At 34.5% G+C, this 27,676-nt stretch overlaps 1 protein-coding gene across 3 annotated transcripts; it reads right to left on the bottom strand.

Annotated features, from left to right (window-relative positions):
- Positions 1-1,085: 1,085 nt before the first annotated feature.
- On the bottom strand, positions 1,086-27,676 carry LOC149786430 (uncharacterized). Of its 3 annotated transcripts, none has more exons than XM_089978202.1 (10): positions 27,645-27,676; positions 23,689-23,779; positions 14,820-14,847; positions 13,938-14,089; positions 12,286-12,443; positions 10,076-10,209; positions 8,530-8,608; positions 8,115-8,353; positions 7,584-7,703; positions 1,086-2,910 (listed from the first exon to the last, which is right to left on the bottom strand). In XM_089978202.1, the coding sequence occupies exons 2-10, from the start codon at positions 23,749-23,751 to the stop codon at positions 2,849-2,851; spliced, it is 1,035 nt and encodes a 344-aa protein (XP_089834328.1). In that variant the 5' UTR covers positions 23,752-23,779; positions 27,645-27,676; the 3' UTR covers positions 1,086-2,848. The 3 variants fall into 3 exon arrangements, with proteins under 3 accessions (XP_089834328.1, XP_089834326.1, XP_089834327.1); XM_089978200.1 differs by lacking the exon at positions 27,645-27,676 and adding an exon at positions 24,100-24,131; XM_089978201.1 differs by lacking the exon at positions 27,645-27,676 and adding an exon at positions 24,100-24,131 and having other exon boundaries at positions 23,689-23,776.

Below are 27,676 nucleotides of genomic sequence, written 5' to 3'. Positions count from 1 at the left end.
TTTTAGTCACATGTGACTTTGTGTGTTACATATCTTTGTTAGGCGTGAAGTAGCAATTATCTTCCCTCCTTATCTATATCTGATCTGAGATAGAGTAACTGTATGGATAGAGGAGTGAGTATCCAAGACAAGGAGCTTAAATTCAGTCACTACTCTTATCTACTCGTCAGACGAGAATGCATATGATACTTTTGAGATACTTTTAAACTGTATATATAACTGGGTATCTCAATACAAACCGTTTCCGATATGAATTTATGGAATTACACAATTTTTATTGATTGAATCGTTTACATATAAAGTATTGTACAAACAACCCATGATACGTTTTGATGTGCTTATTCTTACGGAGTTGTCTGACGGTTTTTGTAGATATAGAAGGGAGCGACCTGTAAATTTCGTTCATGCAAATAACATTTTTAAAAAGATATTTGCAATCGTTTGCACTGATATGTTTTGGGTTTTTGTCTATCTTGTAATACCTTTTACCACTTCGTGCAGCCTCATTTATATCAATTTTCACGTAGAGTTGATAATACAGCCTCTTAGTTTTTCAGTGGTTACCGCTCTCTGCATACTGTGCTTTTTAACTCTCTGTAATCTTCTGATGCCAAACAGCATGCCATTTTTGAGAATAATAGTTATCCATATATGTATGTTCTCTGAGGCTCATGCGAGTATGCAAGTAGCTATGTTAATTTATTTTTAAGTTGTTGTCTTAAGTATGTGTCACATTCACCATTCTCTGCTTAATGTTTGATGTGTATGTATATTGATTTATATAATACTACCGACGCTCTATATCTGGATATTTGGTTGACTGTTTATTAGAGTAAAAACATTTAAGACCTAATGTTATGTGTTGCTATATCAGACGCGAAATACAATTTAGTATGAATTATGTCTCCTGTCATTTACTCTTGATGACCAATCTTCTCTTCTGTTCCTTTCTGGATGTGTTTTATGAATTAACGACAAGAACAGACAACAAATCATCCAGTAATACAAAATCGGTGTAAACATTATGATAGGAAAAGGGTAATGGGGATATTAGTCTTGCATGTGTCATAACAAAGGCAAAGCAATACATTGCAACGTTTATTATAACGCTCTCTCAAAAAGTAGGTATGTCGGCTTATATTTCACATCACTGAGTGAACACCGCGTACGGATGAAACACGTCAAATATACTTGCATTTGTAGTCTCGTCTTTTGAAAGAGAGTCTTTTCTTTTACTTTTCCCTCTATAGAAGATACGCCAGTAGGGTATTAGAAAGACATGGTTTCTAACATCCTACTGGCGTATATTCTAAAAATTACCTATTTGCTTTATATTGTTTGCAGTGAAGCAAATCTTGGCCTCATGAAGATAATTCAAATACACACAAACATATTCATAGTGGACTTGTGATGTTTTGCCTTTGCACGTTTTAATCTTTTTTAAAAATTATCTAAATGTGAAGAATATCTCTATTAGCATTGCCTCATATTTAGCAACTGTTGCTGCATTAGGAAAAAATCACAAATTTCATATCAATTAGGACTATATGCAAAATAACATCATGCTAATACAGTTTTTAGTTACTATTGTTTCCTATGATATATTGAATGATCAGCGAATACAACGAGGACTACCAGCATTTCCTTGCTGAAGAACCATCTGTTGACAAAGGGATGTTTCCAACATTATACAACTAACTTAGCTAACAAACATAATAACTTTTAGTTTACCAGATGGAAACTATTATTAATTACGTGAAAATTCCTCCTTTTATTGGTTTTCGTTTCGACGGATTTAAAACCTACGAAGTCTAGCACAGAGATGATTCCAAGAAAATGCAAACTTTGTTCAAAGATATTTGTACACATAAATATGAATTATATATTTTATAATATCTCAAGCAAACCACAGAATTAATCGATGTACATGGGCTTTTAAAAACAAAATTAATCAGAACATGTATTAAAAAGGTCGTGGTAATGCAGACAAAAACACGATTGTAATTAAGAGATGATTATTGATTTTCAAAAGATTTAATTTCCAGAATATATAACTATCTTAATTCAAGTAATTTGACTAAATATCTCAATCGCTTTCTACGTGTCTGAGTTTGAACGCATTTCTCTCTACATCGACGTAAATAGTGTAATGTATGATGAACAAGTGGACATTGTTTTTATATAATTTCTCGTTATTGGATCGCAGCAGAAGTCAATGTTTAAGATTAAAAATATTAGCACGGAGTTCATAATGTTAAGGGCCAGGTGCCATTCAGATTCTGAAAGTATATATTACACATTATATAATCATTTTTACCAAGATATTTTATATCTTTTGTATCTCCCCTTTTCAATTTTCACTCAGTGTGACCTCCGTCGACGTTTTGTAATGCATGATTGTTTGCCATTATTTATGTGAGTTTTCTTTGCATTGTACATACAATAATGTGCTAAATGATAAAGTAGGACAAATAATAATAAAAAATATATTATAATCAAGAGAATTACTAATTTAAACTTCTTACACATTGTGCACAATAAAGTGAGAAGCAGGCACTGATTTATAACTCTCATTTGGGTAATTTACAAATCCGACCTTCTTATCACATTCCATAAAATATTCAAACAGAATTAAACGGTTATAAATTATACCCCTGGTTAAGATACTTAAAAAAAGGATTTGTAGAGTCTATACTCGTAATGAAATGTCAATATATTGTTTCTTTACAAACAAATGCTTAAAGCGTTACCATTCATACTATTGTATTAAGCAGGTCGTTATGGAACTATGCACACTAAAAAAAAACATCAACAGCAGGTCTCCGTGCATTTGCACCTCTCTCCTCCTCTACATAAGGGTTCGAACAGCCCACTTCGCAAGGAAAGCCAGAGGCAACCAGAACACTTGTCCTACAAATCAAAATTGAAAATCATGCATCGATAAAAGGGAAGTATATACCTAAACTACGAAGTAATGTGTGAATTAACTCTTAAAGTGTTTTGCAAATTATCGGTACAATACCGACAAAGTAATGTTTAAATAGCATATTGATTGAGATATCAAGGAGCGTTGGCAGCAGCTAGTGTTGCTGTACAAAACATTATTGCAATAGTAGTAGACGTTGAATCATCAACGGTGGTAATAAGTACTCTATTACCAACCACCCTTTCAAAGAATATTTTAGGGTATTCTGGACCCCATTTTTAAGTTCACTTTTGTCAGAGCTTATGTGGGTTGCCTCATGATGCGATGCACTTTGTATTTGTGTGATACATAGCTATTATGATTATGACATTTCGGCTCGGTAGTGTCCGTGTCCGATTGTGTAATACAGTCGTTGGAGTAATGGTTATGTTCAGAGGGGCATATTCCGTTTTTGTTGACGACCATTGTAGATATTTTGTGCTTTTGTGATTGGAAAGTGCTCATGGAGTAGCAATTCATGTTTCCGTGTAGTGCTTGTGTGTAATGCTGGTGTGTTCTTTTTTCGGAGTTGACAGTTGTTTTTACTCCTTTGGATTATTTTTGGGATGGTACCACCGCTGGGAGTCATGCAGTACATTATAGCTTGAGTCCTGATGAATTCCGTAATGGGTACTCCGTTACTTTCATCTTTGATCTTTCCGAGCACTTTATTATTGTCGTCGCAATTGAAGGGACTGTTTCGTGGATAATCGCAGTTCTCAATGCTGATTTAGGTCCACGTTGGCGTCGTCCGTGTGAATCTCGTACACGAGCGAGTCTGTATCGGTCATAAGCAGCGTAGCTTTGTTTCCGTATTGGACTTTGATGAAGTAATAGTGAAAAAAGGCATGAGCATTCAGGAGAGATCGACAACAGCCGCGTAGTCGTAGGTGAGTTTGGCTAGCTCGAGAATGGCTTTTCTGGATTCGATCGTGACAAGTTCTTCGTCCAATCGTTTCACGTGGAGAAATGTATTATTCGTCACGAGATTATCTCGTTGTCGAACTTAATTAACGATTTCGACTCTCTTGCGGTGTGTAATGTTTCCCATGGTTTTTCCGAACACGCTATTGCTCATGAGTTTGAAGAAGTCTTTGTCGAATACCTTGGTGGGGAGAGCGCGTTGTGTTGTGTTAAAGTCGATGTAGGGTGTCAACCATGGTGATTGATGAAACTTGAGAGCAAGGCGAACGTTTTCAAGAATGAGTACATGCTGGAGAGCTTGTTCGAGCATTCGATAGTATAATTTGTATCCGGTTTTTTTTGGCGAGATTGGTTATCAGCTTTTTCAGTTTGGCGTATTCAAGTCCGAACTGGCTCGTCGGCTTTAGTTGCTCCTGCGTCAGCATCGTTTTGGTGACAACAATGTGTTCTGCGATTAGTGGACAATCGTTGTGGACATCGCAGAGATGTTGTGGATACCCAAGATCGACTTAGAGATCGTTTGCATCGAGGTAAAGGATATATACATGTGGATTTGCTGGGTCATATTTTTCATGTATTTGTTGTTGGAGACGTCATGTATTTTGTTGAAGATGGAGATTCCGTCTCGTACCATCCGCTCGGTGAGCATGAAGATGTCTGGATTGGTGAAGAGTTCAAAGGTCACTCTGGATTCATTGAGGAAGACGCCCCAGGAGACTTGCGACGCAGAGAAATATCAGAGTGGATCGAGGTCCATGCACGTGTGTCTGAAATTGTCAAACGCGTCCTAGAGCAGGAGCAAATCTGTTTTGAGACAGACATCGTGATAATTGTAGACAGTTTAACAATCAAACGCGTTTCATATCTTGTTCCTGACAGCTGTAAGTAGGAATAAAAGGTGTCTTTGGATGGCAGCAAAGTCTCTTCGAATCGTGAAGGGGCATCGATGATTAAGGAGAAACTCCTTTTTGTTTGAGCAAATCAGATTTCGCGCCAGACCATGTTTCGAGGTGTATGACATTATAACCGTTTTTAGAGACTTCTTTCAGCGATGACGCCATGAACTGGAACGAATCGATGAATCGGAAAGTTCTAGTTGATAACGGCATGTACATTTCAAAGTTGTTGGGGACGCATTTTATTTGAGTTCCCACTTCGGCGAGAAGTTGTTTGACGGGCGGATAATTTAGTGCTACTACATATAAATGTCCATCGTACCCTCCTACATTATAAGCTATCACCGGTAGGACGTCCGGATCTTTGAAGCGTAGATTACAGTTAGCATAAGCACTCATCGATAACGTCCGATCACGTGACAATGGTCTCTAACGTTTTTATCATACGGCTTAAAGTACTCCTCATATATGTTATATAGCTGCGCTGATTTGTAATGTAGCAGTTGTTGTGACGTAAGTGAAATAATCGTGGATATATTGTTACAAAGGAATTGATACAATTCCATTCATACTATGTGTCCAAAGAACCACGGGACGCAATCCTCGCCGCGATGCTAACGATACAGTGAGGACAACCTTTGATCGACTGAACAGCAAGCTATGTTCCTCTTGGGAAAAATAATGGTCTGGATCAGGTGCAGATCCTTGCAATTTTTCAATGGTGGCTTCAGAGTCAAAGTTGATATGAATGAAACGCCTGCGAGAATTTTGTGCAGCTCATACACGTTAATGGAGAGTTCATCATTGAGCGCTTACAGTTTTGGGATTTCCTTGAAAGGTGATTCCGATGATGTGGAGGGTATTCAATTACGGCTTGTAGTTGGAGACGCAATCGACATGGTAATCAGCGGGATATTAAACGGAAACTATCCCCTACAGGAGACAGAGGTAATCGTTGTTTTTGAAGTTGTTGCATGATTTGGTAGCGATGATATGCTTGGGAAGGGTGCAAGTTTACTTCCACACAACGGCGTAAACTTGGAAGTTTGGAACGAGACAGAATTGATCCATGCCACGATCCATGCCGATACTGACTCTTGATAATCTTCGATGCGACGTTGGATAAACAACCATTAGACGTCAACGATGGGACTGAAAGCGTCACTGCAATACACCTTCAACGATTTGGATTTCTTCCACTCGTCGGCGCTCGTTTTATACGTAACTCGCACAAAATGAGCATAGAGAGATACTCCGAGTTTGATGGCCGTGTGTGTGTTCGTAGTTCTTCATCCACGGTAGGTTTTAGAATACCTTGCAGAAGTTTTTTATCGACTCCTTGCTGAAGTAAGTGCGGTGATCGTAAATAAATCCGTTGTCGGTGCCTTCGTACGCTTTCTCGGTTTGTCGTGGTGGCTGCAGTGCAGTGGTCAACTTTGTTGTGGACAACTTTGTTGTACCCCACGTTGTCATTGAATGGTTTCCTTATCGATTTTGGGTAGCTTTTTCGCAATGTCAGCTTATGACCTCATGCGGGAGTCAAAGGAATTTTGACGTTTTAGTAGTTTTTTCGGTCACCGCTTTGTACTTGTCTCGCAGTTACTTCATGTACCAGTGTTTTGTAATAAGTTATCGTCCTTACATCAATTTGTACTCGCTCATGAGCTTACGACGTGTATCACTTCATGGCTCCTCTAACTCGTTCGATCAAGTCATGCAGAGAGACATTCGATTTTGGCAAAGTTACATGTACACCATGGAGCGACCGAGCAATGTTCAAAAGACGACGAGCAATATCCTGTCGCAGGATAAAATCTTCCCCTGTTTTTGCCTTTACTTTACGTGAAAATTTATAATCCATTAATATTAAGCAAGTCTTTAGTCTCTCCTTGGACTGATATGATGTATATATATTTCTTTAATTCTTGTTATTTTTGCCTGGCAAGGGACAAATGTATTGATCTCATATATATATATATATATATATATATATATATATATATATATATATATATATATATATATATATATATCCACGTGTGCTGTTTCTTGAATCGTTTGTTATGTTTGGCTGGTAAGAGACACATTTTATATCATATATATATTCCGTGCAGTGGAAATGTTCCTTAGCCCGAAATAATTAGCCAATGACTAGGAGCTAACGTTACGGTGTGTAGTGTTAGTGAGTTGCCATAATGCCATGGTTCACTAGTAGTGAATTCAGGTCAAAACCGAATGAGTGTCCCTGGAATAATACATCGCATCTCGAGGCAACCCACAGCAGCTCCAACAAAAGTGAGCTTATAAAAGTAATCCAGAACATCCTAAAGTGATCCACAACCACCATTTTGTCCTATGAAGAAATGCAGTTGTACAAAACCCCTATATCACAGTAGTATAAATCAATATGGGCTCTCTCCAGGCCAATTTAAAAAAAAAACTGGTGATAAAGTGGTCCATAATCCTCAGTTTCTCATTCTACTAGAAGGTCCCAATATAAATTATTAATTTCGAAATAAGTCCTAGGTACAGAATGACAAAGATAATTCAGTTCACTAATACTATCTTCAAGATAATGATGGGCCCTTATAAGAACATCTAATTTTATTTAATTTTAAATAAAATGTTTGGAGACGAAGGTTACTTGTGTATTCATGATTATGTGTGCATCTTTACTTACAATCAATAATCGTTCCAGATATATAGAAACTGCTTCACTTTTCAGGCCGTTTTACCCTGTGTCAATATTTTACTTTCATTAAATATTTTATTAATTTTGTATTGAAACATGTACATACTTCTGACTGCACCAGATGTCTTCACAATATCATTGTTATCCCCAAATTGATCGACCACCCTAAAAGTAGTGCGGAACGTTTGAATTTGTGGCAAACCGAGGGTGTCTCTCCTTCGCCTCCCTGAAACAGGATCCATGGCAAACGTTAGAAAATGACAATTGTTAAACAATTGGACTTTAAATAACTGGATAATCGTTAATCGGTACTGCATATTTACAAATTTCGTACTTAATATTTACATGTAAACGGTAGGAAAAATATATATTTTATCATATTTCATCAGGTTTAGAAATTGTATAGCTTACACATTGCTATCATTGTCTAGTGTCCCCATTTGAAACTTATACATTTCAACTCGAAAGTTTGCTTATCTGAAGATCTCATAAAAGGACCCGATGTCACCTAAGGAGACAAACTAGTAACGCCTCATCAATATGTTTGCAGCATGAGTTGCAAATATGTTTCTAACATTAACTGTGCAATGAACGATATATGAAGTTTCGTCACAGTTGGGTGGTTGAATTGTCTTACCACTTGTAGACGGTGTTGTAGAAATTGGAGGCTTACTTGTTAAAGAGCACGTATTGTCGTCCTTTTGACACACGGTTATGATACACATTATCTCCACATCGTGGCTGTTGGCAAAGTGAAATGCATATAAGATTGCTTCAATGCTGTGTTTACTTTGTGACGCTGATGAAACATGTGGGCTCACAGTTGTAATCGGGACACTGCTGAAATTCGAGATTATGTACATCTCCACTGATAATCTGTATTTGAAAGAAAAATATATCGAATAAGCTTACGTTTTGTTCGGAAAGGCGGATACCTTTACACACGAAAAAAACAGTTTACATCTTTTGTATCAACCGAACGAAGTTTAATCACACAGAATTTAAAACGTTGAAATATGTTTTACAAAGCCTGATGCGATTCTTCCACTTACCCATTACGTATAAGGGTCTTGTTATGCTTGTGTGAGCCATCACTGGCAATGCAAGTTTCTGCGCGAAACTCAAATTCATCTGAAAATATTATAATGGCATAATTCATTTCATAATAACAACATAATAGTTAGAATGGGTCGTAGTGTTAAAGCATTATCAGCATTTAATGGTGCGTTTTCAGTTAACGGACTTGATAAGATATGCAGTAACAAATACATAGAGGAACGATGGATGAATAGATTGAGATGGTAATATAATTTACAATGTTCATTGTGGAATGAAATATATGCGGATGATGAGCACATTGGAATATATGTTTGTCTCCACATATATAGTATATCCCTTGCCACCCTACAATAGGTACAGGGCCACCTTTATATAAACCGTTATTAAATAAAATACGAATTATTTATGAGTGTATTAACCGAATGTAGTAATATCCAGTGCACTTAAAGAATATCATTATATGAAGACTTGGTGTAACTTCGTATGTATCAGAAACCTGGTGAGTCGGCCGTCAATCAACTCTTATATCATGGACAATTTGGCTTATCCATACTTGTATTTTCCATAAAAATCAGTATTGGTTTTAGAAAACTAGAAAATAAAAGTATCCTAATTCATGTTGGACAAAACTAAGAATATGCAAATTAAGTACAAGATAAAAATGGTTGTTATCAAGATAAACAACAATTGAAATATCTAATGTAAAGTCTAAAAAATCTTAAAAGAGAATATGCTTTTTTACGGACATATTGGCCAATCAGATTTCCCAACAATGTATGAATGTTTGCTTTATGGCATTTTGACGTTAGGGTTTGAGTCTGTCACCGGTGGAATATGGTCTCAGCAGTATACGGGTTTTAATTAACAACTTTAAAACTTTCACTTTAAGTTTTCTTTTATGTATTGATACATATTTAATATTTATTTGAGAATCTGTATGATTTTTTTTTAACCAAGGAGAAGATCTATGATTGTTCAGTAGTAGGTATTCAAGTTAGTAGGCACAGCTCTCTATCTTTCTGAGGATGTATTTGAGACACAGTGCCAATAATTAATCTCCAGTGCACGATTATGCGTTTTTCATACACCACTAGTGAATGATACATGATTGATCTGACTTTTTGTTAGAGCAGACACTGGGCTCAAACCAGTTATGTATGATTTTTATTATTTGTCAATGCTGCCATAGTACTGACATCTTTTGGTTACTATTACTTTTGAACGAATGTGGCGATCTTTAGTTTTTTCTTTTTTTGCCAGTGCATGCACAAGATAACGTATACGTAATTAAGGCATGATTCAAATATAACTTTTTGTATCATTATAATAAAATTAAATTTAAGAAAGAACAGTTTCCATTTTCAAGTCGAGCAAAATATGAAGAGCTGAACTTTATTTTATGCTAATTTGAGAAATTGGGGTTCAAAAAAATATTTATTTTCTTTCTGAACGATAATGAATTAGCGGTGGAATGTCCATAAACGACATTTGTAACATATCGAAATTCATATATTTAAATTAAAAGTTCAATATACTTACCGTTTCCAGATAGTACAAGATATAGCTTGGATCCTACAATGACATCATTTCTTAAGGGAGAGAGATTGCTGCCTATGATTTCCATGGTCAAGTACAAAGGTGATTCGGAAAACATTGTGTAAGTTTTGTCAGTGCTAAAAGAAAAGCGGTTAATACCAGATCAGATCATCGTGAGAGATTTTTTAAAATATAATTATTGACCAGGTTATTTATCTAAAAATATAGTGAATTCCCCACAAAATTAATCAAGTGATAGTGAGCGTCTCGCAAGAAGCACAGTTTATCTGCATAGGCATGTACACATGTGAATCTAAATTAAATAAATTTTTGATAATGCTTTTTATTTTCTGTGTGGGTCTATGGGGCAAATTGTGTAATCTATGCAAGGTTAACCGAAATATATCGATTTGTTAAGTCATTGATATGTACATAATATATCGCTGCATATATGTATGTATGTATGTATGTATGTATGTATGTATCTATGTATGTATGTATGCATGTATGTATGTATGTATGTGTGTATGCGTGTATGTATGTATGTATGTATGTATGTATGTATGTATGTATGTATCCATGCAATGCATGGATGCATGCATGCGTGCATGTGAATGTATGTATATGGCTATGTAAATTCATACACACGTATATTTATGCAAAGGTGAATAAATTGGTGGATGAGCGGGTGTATGATTGAATGATAGTGGGTGGATTGAGGGAAGGGAAAAGGGTCCGTTGTATGCATTCATTGATTTATATTGTTAATTTGTAGATATTGCTATATTTCTGATTCATATGTTTTCCTTTTACCTAAAAGCTGACCTAGTTCCTGAATTTGATTGAAAATCAGGTAAACAACTTTGTTTTTATTATTCACTCGTAATGTGGGATTTATAAGAGTGAAATCGAGGCGACTAGGAGGACGTGATTTTAATGTTTTGAAGCTTCGATCTGTTTCATGAAAGTGATCACGTTATCATCATCCAAGAATTTGTTTAGCGTCTCAGATTATTTTTATGACCTTTGTCTGTAGAGAATCTAGTCAGTCGAGCTTCTAAACACTTGATGTCGAGGTGTTCGTTTTGTTTGTGTCCAGTTAGAGTTACATTTTATTTTTTCTTCAAATTATTTGGATTCTAAAATATTAATTCTTTTTCCCTGGAATATTATTGTTTGTGGATCAACGCAGAACTGCTGACACATCAGTACTACACTGGCTATATCATATGTTGTCGCCTTCCATTTTGGATTTTCGTCGGGACCCGATTTCAAATTCATTAGAACATTGTATTACTAGGACTAAACATTTCTAAATCTTGGACTATTCTTTGATTTTTTGTGTGGATTTGATTCTTAAAACCGAAGTTTTGTTTATTTTTACCTTGTCTTTTTAGGGAAATGAATTATTTGTTAAATTGTATACAGTTTGTTGTCTTCACGCTTTTCTTGTCACTGTTTACTATTGCCTAAACACGTAACAGTAATTATCGTTCGTTTCATTTCCTAATATCAGTTCGTTTTTGTACAAACGCATTTTATTTTTAAAATAAACAATGCTGTTTCTTCCTGCAGTGATTATTTCATAAAATGTTTGCTTGTTGTTAGGTTAGTCGAAACATATTAATTAATTCAGTGATAGCAATTTCTGCATGATGATGAAACTGCCCAATACTCCGTTGGTCACATACTATAGACCAGTCATTAAATCAATTAAATGCGCTTAATATGCTGTAATTCTTTATATACCAAGGAATGGGTAAATTTTGGTGCATTCTTGTTTAATTGACACATTCATTAGTGTTTGATGTAGTTGAGTGACACAAGACGCACGAGGAGCAGAAGACGAAATACATACGCTGAAGATTTGTCCATGTAGGGCAGTGAGAAACTTATCATTATAGTTCACGCAGGTATATCTAACATAATTAAACAAAATTCTAGTGTATTTTGTTTCATTTCTTGTATCTCACTTACCATCAATATTTTTCAGGTAGAGAAATGTAACAAAGCAAATACCGGAAAGATTCGGTGACATCAAAAATCAATTTGGCTCGAGTCGGAAGAGAAGAGAAAATCCCAATTTACATGGTTCATACATCAAAAGGACTAACGAAGCTTATTTCGTTCAAGAAAGGTTTGTCAAAATATTTTGTAAAACTTGTATAAGTAAGTAAATTGATCGCATGTACGTAGAAAACAATACTGCTTGCCTCTCGATAAGGTTGGCTGTTCTGTTAATAATATAAGCTCCTAAAGGGACTTCATTACATTGTAGTTCAAAGAATGAAGCATTTTCTCCCCCTATTATTACATCATCTAGGGACCCAGACTGGATTACATGCATGACGATCACTCTGACCGCCTCTTTCTGAAATAATAATGATAATAATAATAATAATAATAATAATAATAATAATAATAATGATGATGCATAATAATAATGACTACACATTCCACTTGCTATGTCTCGACATCAACGTGATATTTGATGACCACTAAGACAATAGAAATACTTCCTTATTCAAATATATTCATACTACTCTAAATCATTCATTTCACACCAAACAATTCGTTATGCAAGAACAAATTCAGAATATAGCATGATATGATTCATTTGATGAGAAAAGAAATCGTGAAAATATGAATAGTTTAAGGATATTTATCTCGGCTTTGAGAATAAATGTCAATGTTCATGTACTTTTAATATTTTTTCACAGCTATACAATAAAACAAATATCTTCTTATCCACCAATATGATAATCAGGCATAGTTTATAAACGTTTGAAATTTAGCAAGATATTTGTTTTAACAATTAAATGTAGGAATCATTATTGATTTGTTAACAAAGTTTCATGTGGGAATTTCAGAACGTCAGACAATAGTTTACAAAATAAAATCACTGTTTCACCGAGGGATTTTCGGTCCTAATTACTTCACAACGTGATGTTCCATAAACCAGCAAAAAAAACCAATTTTAACTAAGTGCTAGTATGATAAAGAAAGCGGAGGTACAGGCTGTTTAATAGTTCCAGAAAAAATATGACTATTTATATATACTTGGACATAACATCCATGCATTAAATATGCAATATGTTCGATCCAATGCATTTTTTTTTCTTCTCCGTCATTAATCTAACAGCTCAAATGTTTGTAAAAATGGATCATACAAAAAGTGTACCATAGAAATATAAATGGCTTTTATTACGATATTCAAAATTACATTAAGCTAATATCTTTCTTGTAGATTTCGCAGTACTTCACTGTAACGTCAACAACGTATTTGTTTCGTTACCGTTTTGATTTAAATGTCATCAAATGACGTTATTAAATACAAACAAGTGACTTAGAAGAAGAAAGATGAAAAGCCGAATGCTGGCGATTGTTATTGAACTTATGCATATGGGATAATATATCAATGTAAAAGGCAATGGACTATGAGATCTAGAATGTGCATTTTAAACACAGATGAAACGAAAAAATACAGAGGAAAAGATACAGCATTTCCCGAAAGAAAATTCCTGCATAGATTTACGGCGCTATAAGGATGTTCATCAGTTTGTTTGCTGAAAAAGAGATATCTTAGCACTTGATGTACTTTTCTAGAGGACTCAACGTGGACATTAATTTTAACATATCCACTTATAAACCAAACTCATATATGTATAATTGATTTATGCAAAGTTTTCTTAAGTGTGATCGAACTAATGTAACAGAAACTTCTACACAAGAAAATCGGTGAAACATCACATTGTTTTACAACTAATTTGCTGGATCCGAGTTCAAACGTTTGCCTAGCTAATGGTAAAGAGTATGGTATGATTTATCTCGTGCTAAATGATGTATCAGATGTAATGCTACTCACAATATTGCAGCCTTTTATCTCAAAATCTAAGCTGTCTCGCTCATCATGTTTCTCAACAGAACAGGTGATGTTATTTGCCCCATTTGCATATACAGATCCATACATTCCAGGTTTACTCACAAAGATCATCATAGACCCATTTGCTGTGCAATCTGAAAGACAGTTTATGGTAATGCACTTTTAAATTTTCAAAATCACACACTATATTCTGTATCTAAAAATCAGTTTGCATCATATAATATATCATAAAATTATCATTTTACTGCTTATCGTGATTGTTATTCGTCAAATGTGAAAACATTCCGATCAAAATCACACTTTTATATACCAGAGCATATGGTAAAGTACTGTATTATCAAATCTGAAGTGAGTTTTACCTCACATAGTTCAGTTAATAATTCCAATAAGCATAAGTATTACTAAACCAGCGCGTAACAGTTAAATAACAAACTACACAGATAATGCAAATTCGTCTCTCAGTCATCCCACTTATAATATTTTCAGAAGGTCAAATTAATATCATGTAACAATGCCATTTCAACCTTAATAATGTTTTGTTCACTTACATACTGGTACGTTCATTTACACGTTTTTCAACAGGCTAACCATCACCTACGGTAAATCCTCTGGCCCTCTTGTACACGCCATAATAGTAAATATATCCCTTTCGTCTGTCACGAGCTTCTCTATTTGTGATATTATATATGTTGGTGTCCATTGATCAAGATAAATGGATAAATATGATTGGTTTTTAATTTTTATTTAAGCGAATGATTTTCAAACATTATTTCTCTTTCCATGTGTGACTTCCCATCTATATATCTATGCACTTATTACTGCAAAAATAAAGGCATAAACAGACGTATATGAATATTAGCTTACCGAAGCTCAAATCGTCTGATATAGCTCTCTGAAAGAAGATAAACACCAATTAAACACAAGAAACGCAGGTACGAGTACTACTCTGCTTTTGTTTAAAACTTAATCGACTGTCATATATTTCTGGCATTGTCCTTCGCAAATTGAATAATGAATTGATTGCCACCACTTTAAAACGTTGAATGAAGTAGCACAAATGTACAAATAAAATATAATGCCTTGGTAGTAACTAAATACATGATTAAAATATAGGACAAGACTACACGATTGGCTCTTGCAATTATTTAAAAGAATGGATAGTATAAACTAGCGTAAGTAGTTAAACAACCAAATACAAAATAATTCAATGTTACACGTGATTTAAAAAACCTTTACTACTTATGAAAAATGGAGAAGCATTTAATTAAGAAAAAATATTACATTTTAAGGTTAGTTACAGGTCACTGGCCACACATGTTGTACAAGCGTGTGATAGTATTATGGTCATAAAAAAACGCATTTGTTATGTATGCATACCATACAAATGTTTAAAAAAACTGAAATGAAAAACTTATTCGGCAAGCGCCGTAAATAATAGGTAGTTTCCGTGTGCTAAAAACTGATATGACGTACGTTTGTCCCTTCTATTCAACCCATCCATTCAAGTGTGTACTTCTAAATTGCTGATGCTAAATAGTCTTCCGTTATTTTATTAGATATATAACAACCCCATTATCACGCGTACTGACCGGATTTTGTTGCGTTAAATGCATATTTGATCTGATCCATGTACTTGGGACATAATGAGAAAATCATTTATATGAACAAATTTAAGTGTCACACTTAAATCCTGGGTTAAACTTAATATTTCACATGGTCTGAATGTTACTGTTAGGCTCTTAATAAACGCAACACGAAAAAATTGAAGACAACAAGCTTTGTAAAATTAAATAAATAATTTATTTCCCTACAAACACATGGTAAAAATGGAAACAAAAATAATCGAAGGAAAATTCAAGAATGAAACAGTTAGAAGTCCTAGTATTAAAATATTCAAATGAATCTGAGATCGAGTCACGACGAAAATCCAAAACAGAATGCGACGACGTATACTGTAGTCAGCATACCACTGATGTGACAACAGTTCTTTGCTGAACCACAAAAATCTGGTGTTTAAATGGAATAAAATTTCAATAAATGTCTTTGTCCAAGAATTCTATATGAGCACTTTCATATTCTCCAGGGATAATAACTAATGTCTTAGAATCAAAATAATTTCAAGAATAATTAAAATATTAAACTCCAACTGGTCACAACAGAAAAAAAAACAGCTTGATGTCTAAGTGTCTAAAATCTCAATTGTCTCGTTCATTTTACGAACACGATTATACTGTCTAAGTAAGACGCAAAATAGATACCCGTATGCTGGTCTGAGTTCGAGAGTAAACACTACATTAATTAATAATATTCAGCTTAATACATGAATCAGTCAAGAAAGTTAACAACAACATTTATTTAAAAAGCTTTCGAGTGGTGTTCCGGTTGGTGTTGTTGTAAGAAATCTGACAAGTTTATATGACCACACAGACTTTTAATCATAAGTGATATATTTTTGTTAATAGCGACATTACACAAACAGGATTAATACAAACTGGGGAGGAAGGGTTTATTATAAAACTAGTGGAAACCAGTCTTGAACCTAAGTGTGGAAAACAATTGCGTATTCATCCAATGAAAAGGTGCATAATAAATTGATGCTGGAAATATTGAATCAAAACCGTAAATATGTTTTAATGTTATTTCGTTTGGTAGATAATTTCTTAGTTTTCAAAGATGGATATAAAAGAGTAACAAATAATGAGGATTGTTTCATTACCCATGTTGATATAATTTACAAGAAAAATATTTGCGTTCAACAACTGTATAAAGTAAACATTTCAAAACGAATACATTTTGCTACCAAAAAAGAAAAAGCTTCGCCATATGATCTTTCAGAGATGAGTAATGATTTACAATAACGGTCAACTGTTACTAGAATATTCAGTATTAGGATATTTGGATACGCGCTGAACATATTAAATTAAGGAAAAGGTGTTCAACGATCTTTTTGATGATACAAACCCTCTACTTACTCAAAAATAAATGGGACTACTTAATGATAGGTTTCATACAATTATTAATTACATTTATTTGAACAATGATACATATAAGTCAGCTGCTCCCGGGACTAACATAGAGTTTGTCACAATTGGTTAAGAAAATAATATTTATAACAGAGTTAAAAGCAATGACGACTCATCCTTTCTGTATACAATCGAATCAATTCTAAACGCTTCAGAAAAAAATGAACTCCTGATAACAACAATATTAATTTTTAAACAAGTGCTCCATTTGCTTTTGTAAAGATCCGATGCAAAATAGGATATCAGCAAATTTGACAATGAATTTGAGATCACTGCATATATCTATGAACTTACCGAAATTTACCAAATGACCAAAATGGATATACACTTTGCAATGACGAATACACTTTGCAATGATGACACTTCCACCATAACGTTGCAATGACATAGATAATAAAATATTATTATGATACAAGTGCAGCATATTATCTACAAGGTTTATTTAACAACGCATTGACATGTAACTAATTGAACAACGCAAAATGCCATGAAATAAAGCGGTAACCACGGTGTGGAGATTTTTGTTACACATATTTCTATCGTTTAAATAACTTATTGATTTATTTAAAAGATACATATTAAATAGGTTTTCTGGGTTACAAGTTTTTACGCGACCTCTCCAACAATTTGGGGCGACTTCTCCAACCACCCTGGGGCGACGTCTCCAGAAACGTTGGTGTGTGTGTGTGTGTGTGTGTGTCTCAATGGGCCGAGTTCTCCGTGTACACGAAAGGGTTTATTCAATGGGACATTTATCATTTTTAAGTGTACAAGTCTGCAGAATCCAATTGTATTGTATCTTGGTTAACTATACGACGGTATGTCGCAAATAAAATCATTATTCGAAATTACATTCACTGTCAGTGCGCATGATAATCTTTTTGTTAGCATGTGTAATAAAGTATTATAAAAGCAAGGTATTGCTGTGAATACTGTTTAACCTGCATTGATCAATGCCCGTTGGTATCAATTATGATTATGTATGGCAAACAAACAGACCTGGGTGACGAATACACATAACTGGCAGCGATCAAGAATCTCATTGCTTTAACGTGCCGACAGGATATCAAATAAAAAGACTGTTTTATTACAATACAAGCCAAGCCCAGAAACTGACTTTGGATTCGTTCAAGTTTGCCGTTTTTTTTTTTTTTTTTAAGAATTCGGCCGACATAAGGAAGCCAACTTTGCGTCCTCTGGATTCGTTAAGTGCGCTGATTTCTTTTTTCTTTAGAACGTTGTCCAACATATGAGCCAACATTTATTCATTTTTACCTGAATTAACGGGAATATTGAAAATAAATTGAAACAATGGAACTGTTTTGTAAGCGACACACTCTAGTGCGTCGTGCACGCACATTGGTGTAAGGAGGAACAATAAATTAATTTTCAATAATTTAATTTAAATGTTCCCTATCCATAGTTATAGTGTTTTATTTTTCGACAACAAGAAGAGTGTAATTAGTCTTGTAGGGATTAATATAAGTCATTTCCGGTTGGCATCCTCCATAGTTCGGGAAATTGTAGTTAGGGGAAGTAACAGCGTTGCATATTTCTTTTTCGAGTAATTAAATTATTTTTTCTTCTTTACACTTGATATTTTTTTTTTGAGCGAGCATAACCACTTTTAATTATGCAACGCAGATCTGATGTAAAAGGAAAATGCTAGAACATGGCCGGTGACCTTTATAGTTTTCAGATTGTTACCAGAGGAGGATAGTATACGGCTACAACAAGAATACTATTATACAGAGTAATTATTCTTTGAAAATAAATTCATCAAGTAATTCAAAATAAAAGAAAATTCTAGTTCATATTCAGCATCGAGTACACACAATACTATACCACAAATTTCTTACATTTTCAAATCAATGTCGTGGATCGAATCAAGGTTACTTATAACTTTGAACTCATAATGGGAAACCCCTTCACAACAAAACATAATTGAAGCGAAGTACAAAACTCTTTACCTGACAGAGGTCGTCAGGTAGCCTGCCAGCAATTACGTAAGTCAAGAAAAAAGGAATTGGTTAGAAGCTCTGTATGTATGTTAAAACCCGTGGCTATAGTGCAGTATGTATATTTCATTACTAGTTCGTAATTGTTACGAGAGCCAGCTCTTTTAGGTGTCAAAAGTCACACTTGGACGTTGGAAACTTTGTTCAAGAACAAAGGACCCTTATTGACGTTGTAAATCTCACCACGTTGACAGACGGCAGGAGCACTGTCTGCTAAGTTGAATAGAACATGGTATAATCGATATCCAATCGGAATTGAGACCGGGTGTGGTCACCACTTCTATCCGAATGTAATTGAGTAATTTAGACAGGACACATCAGTAATTGTGAAACATCGTGCTGGAAAGTTAAAGCAATAACTCCGGGAAAGCCACACGTAAATTGGCGAGAAATCTTAGGAAATTCTAAGGAAAGAGAAAGCTTCCTAAAGATCAGTGAGTTATTTGCTAGATTGTTGCAAACTATTACTATTACGTAAAATTATCTTTGTAGTGTTTAATTTGCATGCGTATTTGATAAATGAGCTACGATTATGTAAAGAATTACGCTAACTCGTGGTTAGAATTAATATTGTAATTCGCTATTTGGTTACGTCGTAGAATACTAGTGCATTTATTCATGTGACATTCTAGATTTTGCAACTGTTGAATAGAATTGTAACTTTGGAAAATGGATGCTGTGTTTAAAGTTAGTTATATGGATATTTGAATATTTGTGTACACTAGTGGGAGTGTAATGTACAGAAATGCGTCTGATTGTCGAGCTATTGTTCAGTATAATGAGATTAAGAATATATATACTGATGTGACGCAATTCATTGATGTCTGTATGATAATTACTTGATACCGTGCTTTTATCACGACGTTGTTTAGCATAGACGAACGTATGGGTAGTTCGATGTGAACGAATGTGTGACCGAAAAATATAATAGCCTTTATCTGATGATTGATTGTTGGTTTGGTGTGAGACGAGATGGCTAAGGATTATGCTGACGTCCTTGTGATTTCACAGGGAGCTTTTAGGGGACAGAATTCCGGTGTGGTTTTGTCCCGAGTTTCTAGGAGAGAGACAGAATAGAGACTAGTGAAGAAGGCGATTTCGAATCGAAGGCTACTCGGAGAGCAGAGTCAAGGAGGAGGACGAAAACGAGTCTAGGAGGAGAAACTGGAGAAGGAACAGTCAAAAAGAATGAGCTATGAGTAAAGTGGGAAGGAGAGAAGAATTGGCGGGACAGGAGAGATACAAATGAGTAGAAAATAAGTACAGGTGGAAAAGCGATCTTACAAAGGATGAATAGACTATCACCTGGTCGAGAGGACGAAGAGTGATTGGAAAATTAATATCATTTGATTATTGAAATGTATTAAATTGTTATTCTTTTGAATTTCAGTTTTTGTGTTTTCAATAATTTAATTGTCGGCATTGCTTACTGGGGGCTCGGAGCCTTACCTCTCTCTATCACTAATTTCGCTCCCTACAAAATCAAGCCCGGGGTGGGACATCTATGGTAATTTAAATAATATATTGTCTTACATATATCTGATTTAATTCATATTTAATTCATTTAATTGTTTGTCAGTTTTAAATATTTTATTCTATTATATGCTATTATAATGTACATTTATTCATTGGAGATATTATTTTTCCAGAAAACTAGTTGAACTGAATCATTCTTTTGTAAACACCAGAAACACCAGTGTTGATCTAAACCTTGAGCTTCTTTCAGAATTTGTTGCAACCTTCGTGAAAGAAAGTTCTATTTTTATAAAATGATTGGTTTTCATCAGGGTCATTTTTGGTATTCGTGACATAATCACTATCACCTCACCCCCCCCCCCCAGCCCTTTCGGTTTCGAAATTCCGTTTTCCATTACCGCGCATTTATTAGTTTTAATAGAGATGCGTAGAGAGAGATTTCTCAGTTTTGGGCTTTTTACCCTGAGATCAAGTTATTATATTGTAGCCAGATTTTGAGTTATAATTTTCTTCAGATCAATTGGAATTCAAAAAGATTAATTATTTTTTCTCTGGAAAAATTTTGAGGATTGCTCACACAGAAATTTTGGAAGGACATTGCTTACAAATTAAATTTGGATTTCCAACACCGGACTGTCAATATTTGTATGTCACAAGGAACTGTAGATAACCACGGGACTGACTACAGCATACGTCATCGTCATCTATCTTGGATTTTCCATTAGGATTCGAACTTGAAATTATTAGAAAATTTATCACTCTGACTTTTGCAATTTAATTCGTGGATTACTCTAGGATTGGCCCCGTGTGGCCGAGTGGTTTAAAGCGCTGTTGGTTACGGATCACTGCCATCTCACCTCTGTTTGCGTGGGTTCGAGTCTCGGATTCAGCCAATGTGGGTATGTGAGCAAGCTTGCCAGTAGCTTCTCGTGGGTCGGTGGTTCTTTTCGGGGTTTTCCCGGGTTCTTCCTACGCCATTAATACTGTCCGCCATGTATGGCCTATCGTGTGCTGAAAAATGGCGTTAAGCCATACAACAACAACAACAACAACTACTACTCTAGGATTATATTTAGATTTTATTCTTGAAAGCGATAGTTCTTCTCGTTTTTTTTCATTTTTCCAGACTTTTTCCAGAGAAATAAATTATTTGTTAAATTTTAAAAAGCTTGTTGATTCACTATTTCTGTGTTATTGTTTATTCGAGCCTAAACACGTAACAATTGGGAGGACTCCTCCCCAACCCTATCGAATGCCACAGATAGGTCTAAATAAAATTTGCTTAGAAGACAGTGTTCACAGCCGAAGAAAACATGTTATGTGTTATCCCTTTATAACTGTATTCAATTTAATGCCTTATAAAAAATATGCGACTTTATCATATGCATTTTGTTTTCTGGGGATACGTTATTTTCTTCTGATGTATTAGTAGAAACAGTGCGCCTCGGAATGATATTGTGATTATGTTAATATTGAACATGTTGGCACATTTTATTAAGAATAAACGCCTAAAAAGGTTTCTTAATATAGGACTGAACATTGTCTTATCGGAGAAGACAAACCCTTTGTAATATGAATTAAAATTGCAAACAAAATTCTATTTATTGCCAGTACTGTTTAACAACAAATGGATCGCATTAATGCAAGCGACAAAACTCAAAAAGGTGATAATAATCTTATGTCACGTGTTTAGGCTCGGATAAACAATAACACAAGAAAGCATGAAAACAACGAGCATTGATAACAATATAATAATTTATTCTCCTGGAATAATTCGGTACAAATTAACAAACTATGAACTTACGGTTTCAAGAATCAAATCCAAACTAGTCCACTAATAATCCACGAACAAAATCTTTGAAGTCATAAAAACAAAATGTTCTAATGATTTCAAGTTCGAATCTCGACGAAGAATACAAGATGGAAGACGATGACGTATGCTGTAATCTGTGATATTGAAGTCTCCAGTTCCTTGTATAAACAAGAAGTATCACTCAGGTTTTGGATAGATGAATACATTTTTCCAAAAGCTGTCCTTATTCAACAATTTCAAATATATTTTCCAGAAAAATGAACAGATTTAATCCTTTTGAATGCAAGTAATTTCGAATACCTCCAATCCAAGTAATCTGAATTAACTCCAAACAGCACAACATTCAACTTCCAGTGTAAGAGAAAGCCCAGTTGCAACTGAGAATAACTCACCAAAACAAAGGTTTAATCGTCTTCTAATACGTAAAAAGGGGGTCACGTGATCATTTTCTGGAAGCTCCTAGAAATTAGTAACTTATTAAAGATCACGTACATCCAGTGTAGCCCTTGACAAACACCAATCATTGTATTCTAAGAAATATTTTTTAAAAGTTTACATCTTAAACACTTAGTCCCATCATGACCTTGACAATAACCAATCATTTAAAGGTGAAAATAGAACTTATTTACGCGGTTGCTACTAATTGTGAATCAAGGTCAGGATCTAGATCAACACCGGGTGTTTATAAAACGAACAGTCAAGGTCAAACTATTTTCTGAAAAAAAATATAATTTCCAGTGAATACATTTACATTACAATAGCACAGAATGAAAAATAAATCTTGAGCTGACAATTAAATTGAAATAAATATATATTAAATCAGGTATAATTAAATCAAAAATACATAACACTAACGATTAGCATTTGGCACGTTTAAGTTATATTAAATAGTGATTGGTTTTCGAAATATACTTTATAATGCAAGTCAAGCAGTCATGATCTGATTTTTATCAAGAAAGCAACAACAACAGCAACAAAAAAACATAAAGTAAACAAATTTAAAAAAGCAAATATCACCAACAAAAAGCACCCTCAATAAAAACCCAATCTTGCGCATTTAATACATTTATAAAAAATATATATATTCCATACTTGTAGACTAAAGGTATTACGTGCAGTACATTTCAAAACGGATGTTTAAACTATTCAGAAGCATATACTTGGCGTTAGAATAGAATCGACAAAATCAGCCTGAGGAGGAATAAAACTATGTGTCTAAATGCATATAAATATTATAGCAATTATGACAGAAACCACATTATCACCTGCTGGAAATGATCATTTTACACGACCTCTATACGCAATAATAAGGCTAGGAAGATGCATACAATATGCGAGCATAGCTAGCAGCGTTCAATGCTTTTCGAAATGTTGAAGATGTGTTATAAGTATGATGATTTTACCTTTCCTGATGCTTGGTATATCAAAGACAAGGCCAATGTAACCACATGAATGAAGTGTGCCATGTTGCGTCCCCACTTAGTCGCTCGTCTTCTTAAAATAGTAATTATTTAATTTAGGAATTCAACGTCGATACTTTAAATTGCTTGTTATATAGAAACAAAACTATCTATATTCCATCCATAAATAAAACTGCTGGAAAAAGAAAATATAATATATTTTCGAGAAAATACAACATTACATCCAATTGACCAAAACTGAATTATACATAGAAGTTATTTTGGTTGTTATAGAGTGCAGCTATTCAAAACGATACGTTATGTTTCATTACATTTCGCGTACGACAGAACAGGACCGAAGTATTAACACCACCATGCTCTAATCAGTTATATGTACAAATAATTTTAACTCACTGAAAGGGTCTCCAAGTCGTCAATGCAATCTTCTGAAATGAAATGCTACGTGGCTTAATAACTGATTATGTAATACCCCTCAAAAGGTTTGACTCCGCCCCGTCTCTTTGAATAGGCCAATACAGCCATAAAATCACATGATAACCACCTCTTTTCTATAAATACTACATTTGACGCTGCTTCGTTTAACAGATCTGTACATTATCGATTATTTTAGTGAGACACGGTGCGTAGAACCTCTTGTTCTATCAGATATTTCGCATGCATATCTGAACTCTTTTGAAGGCAATAAAAAGCTAGTACTCGTTAAAAATAGTGTTTAATCCACTTACCGAAATTTCGCGACCATGGTCAAGTAGTCCCCCAGGCAATGAACACTATATCATTTTTGAACTTCTTTACAAGGAAGGTGACCCGTAAAATGGTATAATTTACTTATCAGTCCCTTGTTCGCGATATAACATTTAAACTAGAGATGAAAGGCGACAAAAATCCCCTCCTCTATAGTTGCTTTGCAAGATCACAGCTAAACACTTCAAATTCATTATGAATATGATCCCTTTGTTGGAATAAAATTGACACCACATGAAATATGCCAATCCTCACTCAATCGGTGTAGATAAACATACACTACTGTCATAAACATTAATTGCATAGTCCGCATGATACAATAAACATAATGTTTATGACCCATCAGACTATCTAACTGTTTAGTTTCTTAAACAGTTGTTTAATGCTTAATGGGAAATTTTAATGTTAAGGATGTTTAGGACGTTAGTGCCAAATTACTGATCTGAGAATACCACAGGTTTTCATTGAAATGGGAGTAATATGTAACACTTACATTTTTAAACAACATGAAAAAATAACACATGCAAACCTGTTAAAGTTTATTATTAAAAGGTAAACTACAATGCAAAGTAAATAAGGACTAGCGAATTTAAATGCAAGTTTGAAGATAAAAAGACATAAAAGTTAACAAATTGGGATGATTCCTTGAGCTTGGAACTCACGAACTCTTGTTTGAAAGCGGACACACACAGACAAATGTGGCTGTTGATACAAAAACTCATAGTTAATATTTTTCGAAGTGAAAATAAGAAAGCTTAATAAAATGTCAAACTGTGTCATTACCTAACGGAATACACACTGTTTGTGAAAGAGCAACTGGGAACTGCTCTGCAAGTTTCCTGACGGTCATGATAGATGTGCTACTTAGAGTTCAGAGCTAATCTAAACTGATAGTTGGAGATTATATTCCAGGTATATTAAGTAAGTTTCATTTATCTAAAACAAGTTCAGTGCTTCGTGGCACACTGTGTACGTATTTACCTAAGCTCTGTTAAGTACTGCATTTGTCATCGACAATAGTTACTTATACAAAAATGAGCGTATTAAAAATGATACATATTTTCTGAGGTGTGGGTGGGAGTGAAAAGATCATTTCATCAGAACGAAACTTCGTCACACGATGCGGCTAGCCTTATCAACCAATACACAACGTACGTTTCTTCTTCTTATACGAAAATAATTTCGTACCCAGTGCAATACAGAAAATATAGTATCCATAACTAGTATCGCCGAATATACATACATACATACATACATACATACATACATACATACATACATGTGTAACTGGACCAACTCATTAAATACTGGTTAGAGAGAGGATTTCATGCACATGCAATATAATTGTTGGTGTCCATTTAAACATGACGAAGACATAAGCCAGCTAGATTGACGCCTTTCGTTAGTCTTGTGCTTGATCTTTATAGTTTCGTAGATTTATCATGGGGCAATAGCAATATAGTAAGTAAATATCTAAGAGTGAACAAATAGATATATTTCCGTTAGCCTTGCAAAGATTTCACAAGCGGCCGCCTTAGACCCACGTAGAAAATAAAAGGTATTGTCAAAAAAGTCCCTTAGATTCACATGTGCTTGACACAAAATATACATGGGTTCACACGATTATCTACATTTTACACCTCGATGTAATCACGAGATTCTCAAGAATACAACACCACACAGTCCGTATTTTAACATAAGAGTTTTAGTTTGCTATGCGCTTTTCTTTCTCTTCTTAGTAAAATACGCTGCATTGTATGGAATCGGAATAAAGCGCGTTAATATAAGATAAAATTAAACCATTATCAATGGAATATTTGCTGTCGCATGCAATCAGCAAACTAAAATAAGCATGACGATTACACAGTAATGATTGAAAATATTGCAAAATTGTTGAATTTGAGTACCTAACAAATACAATACTATGTAAGCCGTTGAAACCAATACAGTGGAAGAGGTTTTATCTGGATTTTTGAGGGAAAGTTCGTTGCTAACACGTGTCGCTCTCATAAATGTTGCAAGTAAAGTTTCAGCAAATAAAATTATGTGTATTTCTAGCTTTACGACATGCAGGTAGATGTTTTAACATAGAACGCAATATGAAGCTCCAAATGAATCTCCAATAACATAAAGAATACTGAATATATAATTCAAGAACGGATTGTTTGCAAACTTACTTTGTAAGGCAAGTGTAGTCGTCTTCAATAGCTTTACTTCGCCTTAAGACATCTGTTTTCTCTATTATATTCTTTAATTTGTGAAATGTGGTTGTTTGCCGGAATAATTATCTTTCATGTTTTGATACACGAAGATCCATACTATGCTTCTTCAATTCGACTAAAACCATGACAATCATTGCGGTCACTTTTCCTCAGATTCCAATTTTTATTTCACCATTTTATGTAAAACACTATTGACTTTAGTCGTCAAATGGAATAACATGGACATGATTCACGTTGTTTCTAGCCTGATACAGTACGTACATGGTAAGAAGACATTGCGTAGACAAAGTCGTCGATGAAAGGAAGCCTGCAAGGTTAGTTTGTTTAAACTTTACTGACCCTCTATATGTCAGTTTATCACCATACCAGCGTATTGTTATGTTAAACGTCTTTTTATTAATCAATGATAATGTTTTAGGACGTACATAATTATAAGTGAAAGTAAAATCCTATATCTAGCCTTTGCTATGCAGGCGAAACAAATGTGATGAAACATGGACATAATCAAATAAATGCTTTTTACTTTTGGATCTATGAAAGGAAAGAAACTAAGTCTCCCATATATCTTCATGAACCTCCTAGACCTCCCCGACGCGGCTAGGTTTTAACATATATTGGCTAATGCAGAATTCATACCTTTGCACACAGCTTAAAATATCCATTTCGAAAACTACCAAAGATGATGCGTGCAGTATGTAGGAGAACAAAGATAACTTGCATGTAAAAGAAAGTTGTAAAAAAGAGCACTCTGCTTCAAATGCATGTTAGTGAATAATTTACGTAAAATCTGTGTTGAATATCAAAATATGAAGGATATATTTAGTTTACTCAGACATTCCTCTGCGCACCACAAGAACTGAAATATTTACACATAAGGAAAGCAAGGAAGAAAACATGGAAAGAATAACCAAGAGGGACAAATCAGTGCTGATCACTGAGATGCTATCGTTGTATATTACTAAATTAACTTACCTTCGTCAGACACTTCTCTCTATGTCTAAATA

The sequence above is a fragment of the Sinohyriopsis cumingii genome, chromosome 12 (assembly GCF_028554795.1).
Source record: "Sinohyriopsis cumingii isolate HCF-2022 chromosome 12, ASM2855479v2, whole genome shotgun sequence".
Classification (NCBI taxonomy): domain Eukaryota; kingdom Metazoa; phylum Mollusca; class Bivalvia; order Unionida; family Unionidae; genus Sinohyriopsis; species Sinohyriopsis cumingii.
This window is presented reverse-complemented; position numbering and strand designations above follow the sequence as displayed.